At 36.1% G+C, this 3317-nt stretch overlaps 1 protein-coding gene across 1 annotated transcript; it reads right to left on the bottom strand.

The window, feature by feature from the left end:
- Window positions 1-1613: 1613 nt before the first annotated feature.
- LOC117325790 lies at window positions 1614-2960 on the bottom strand. The gene is made up of 2 exons (XM_033882249.1): window positions 2748-2960; window positions 1614-2579 (listed from the first exon to the last, which is right to left on the bottom strand). Exons 1-2 carry the CDS (start codon window positions 2937-2939, stop codon window positions 2127-2129), a joined length of 645 nt encoding a protein of 214 aa, XP_033738140.1. The 5' UTR covers window positions 2940-2960; the 3' UTR covers window positions 1614-2126.
- Between the last annotated feature and the right edge of the window lie 357 nt (window positions 2961-3317).

The following is a 3317-nucleotide window of genomic DNA, read 5'->3' as shown; positions in this document are numbered from 1 at the left end:
GCTGAGTTTTTGTTTACTATGTTAACTGGTAAAATAAGGGTTTAGTTAATAACGAAGACTAATATAATACATTTATTAGACTTTACATTTTTGGTTATCTCCCTTGCAACACATTATCGATTTCCTTTTTGGAACCACGAATTCCTTACTAAGAAATACTTCAAGACAACACCGCTGTATCATGCGGTGTAAATTATTATTGGTACATTGGCATATACCTCATCTTTTACCACAGTCGCATTTAAACATAATATTCACATCTTATTTACATTCTTGTGATAGCTGAGTGGTATTACGATCGAGTGCTGAATTATAGCCCGGACGTTTGCCGCAATCCGGTATGCCAATTTTTTCTTTTTAAAAGCAAATTTTAATTTCGATAATATACATTTAACCAGTAATTAAACATTGATACATAAATGTGATAACATTTTAACAGACGTGATATAAATTAATAATTTTTGACCACGTCATCAAAAATCTCATCTATTCACCTGTTCTTAAAGAAATTCAATGCTATCTTATCGACTGATATTTAGATGTCATTCTCCTGTTTATTGGCAATGTCGTGTATGCTTCATTCTACATTAGCTTGCGGGCGGTTGGATGTTTTGATTTCTGATGACTTCTATAAAAATATAATAAAATCTACGTTTCACACAGCTCCCCACGCAAAAGACAACCCCGCGTTTCCATTTTCCAGTTCTTTATTTTAATATGATTACGCTGATGGTATAATCTTATCACATATCCACGTCATCAAATTAGGCCTGGGATCTGTTCAAGTGAATCCTTCCGTGATGTCACAGATAAGATCAGAAATAACTAGTGCCAACCTGTGAATACTAGGCCGAAACACCTCGGTCTTTGTCCAACATTGTATGGGATGGGCGTGTGGGGTATCTACACTTTGATTAAGATCAGATCTTATATTGACAAAGCGACTTGGTGATATATCAATCACCTGTTAAATATTTTAAAACTCCTGTATACATGTATATTGCTATAGTTTACCTTTCTAATTACTTAACAATAAAAATGTAGAACATTAAAACTAGTTTTCGATGATTCTCTAAATTTGCATAGATTATCATTATGTGAATGTTTCGTGATATTGTAAAATACTCAGGCTTCTGAAACATCCAAGTAAATTCAATGTCAATTCAACTTGCTGTAAAACGAGTTATTCTTATACAAGTGTCCCTTTAATGTTATATTAATATTGGTGAGGGAGACAAGTTATATTATAGTTCCTTGACTATGACATTTGTTATCAATCATTCTGTGTCGTTCTTTGCTGTTCACCGTTAAGTGACTCGCACGTCGAGGTTCTCGCGATAACAGACAATACATAATTTAGTTTGATATGTATTGAAATAAGATTTCACGTTAAGAAACATGATTCATTTGTTGAATTGTTGCGTCTACATTCATAGAAATGAAAGTTGTAGTTTCTTATTTCGACAAGTTAAAGTTAATAGTAAAACGACGAAACCATTAAAATGTATATTGAGTGTTTCATAATCAACTGAAGATTCTAGAATAATGAAATATGTATTAAATATTTCCAACCTGTGAAATGAAAATTAAAAAAGATAACAAAAAATCAAGAATATATTGTACTGGCCGTTTTATTTGGTTTTTGTTTATGAAGAACATTGATTGGCAGTTTGCTACAACAAATGCGCGTGAGTATAATTAGGACAAAACAAAGATGACCGGTCACAAATGATGAACAGCTGAGGTAGAAATAAGTATAGTCATATACATCAATACCAAACACACTTCAGTCCCGCTAAAGAATGATCGGATAACAGAAACTATACATTAGATAGTTAATTTACAAACAATGTAGTTTGACTACTCGAATTAATAATAGGTAAAATCACATTACATATCACAGCGAGAGAATGACCCATATATAAATAAATACGGTCACATAGCATTGTAAACGTTCTTTGTCAATGACAATGGTTGAGTCATGAATGTCCGTAGAATGGAAATGCATTCAATGTAAATCCATAGCAGACCTGGAAGGTCGTAGTTCAAAAGTTTGCAGAGAAAGTTTAATAATCTCCTTGTTAAGCAACGTACAAATATGTACTGAGTCGAGAGTTTAAGCAATACTAGCAATCTGAGTCACTGTCTAGGCTATCGTCCGAACTTTGAGAATCACCGAAACCAGAGTCAATAGATCCATGTGTATCTCGTCTGGAACTGAAGGATTTCCAGCTGCCGGATACAATGTTCGTAGTAACGGTTTCTTCTGTGAGTTCGGAACACATGCATTCATCATCCAGTTCCTCTTCAGCGATGCACTGGTTGTCATTTTCATCGAAAACGGAAGGCAACGACGACATTGACACCAGAGAGGAGATAGATGGTATTGAAGCCATTGACGGTAGAGATGACACGGATGGCAATGACCGGAGGTCGTAGTCAGATTCAGTGACGTCACAAGAACTTGTGGACAGGTTTTTGCTGCCACCGTGGAAACGCTGGAATTTGATCTCTTCAATGGTGTCGTTCATGGTCAAAAGCTGTTTCATCAGACCTAGGTCTTGATCCATCAGGTTCGCCTGCAACAAACAAGTAAGAACTGGTAAGAATATGTATTCCTTGGCAGTGAAAATGTCAAAACATCTGTAAATACACTTTCACTTAATAAGTCCTTTATTATTTTTAATCTGCAGCTCACCAACAAATTGAACCAGACAATAAAATGTTTAAATAAGAAATCATCTTACCATTTCTTTTCGTAGCGTCGCCATAGCTTCATCCATAAATGATTTAGGCTTTGTCAAGTCACTATCACTGCGGACCTTTTCCCTGAAGTCTTCAGTTGAGCTCTGTCTTCTGAAGTAAAACTCCCGGCAAGAGTTGGACAAATCTATAGAGGCCGTATAAGCATCAGTACTATCTACACTCGTTAGCGCCATTTTGTATGGTTTGTTAAGTAGTTCCCGAGACAGGAAAGTCGTAATGACGGTTCGATACTTGTTCAAGCCTTATATACCATCGGATCAGGAGGAGTCTTCTGATTGGTCTACACGGTGTATTGAATCAATGTCCGGCCGATGGGCAGCCAGATATGCGATGACGTATATATTGCCACCTTGGATCGGGTGCAGCGCGTCTTTTAGATTTAATTAATCTGATAGCATCTAATTTAACTATGTGGTGTCTACTGAGAGCACATCCTGGGGGAATATTGCTGGAGTATATGAACTACAAGGTCGCATTTGAAACAATAGAGAAATCTGCATTGGTAATGTTACACAATAATACACAAGTGATAACTGGCAAGTGCCCGTGTC

Source organism: Pecten maximus, chromosome 4 (assembly GCF_902652985.1).
Source record: "Pecten maximus chromosome 4, xPecMax1.1, whole genome shotgun sequence".
Classification (NCBI taxonomy): Eukaryota; Metazoa; Mollusca; class Bivalvia; order Pectinida; family Pectinidae; genus Pecten; species Pecten maximus.
This window is presented reverse-complemented; position numbering and strand designations above follow the sequence as displayed.

Bases quoted from the DNA above. Each gene is read 5' to 3' on its own strand.
- LOC117325790 (XM_033882249.1), bottom strand. From the start codon at position 2,939: ATGGCGCTAACGAGTGTAGATAGTACTGATGCTTATACGGCCTCTATA. The intron at 2,580-2,747 runs GTAAGATGATTT...TGTTTGTTGCAG, and splicing joins CGACGCTACGAAAAGAAATG to GCGAACCTGATGGATCAAGA.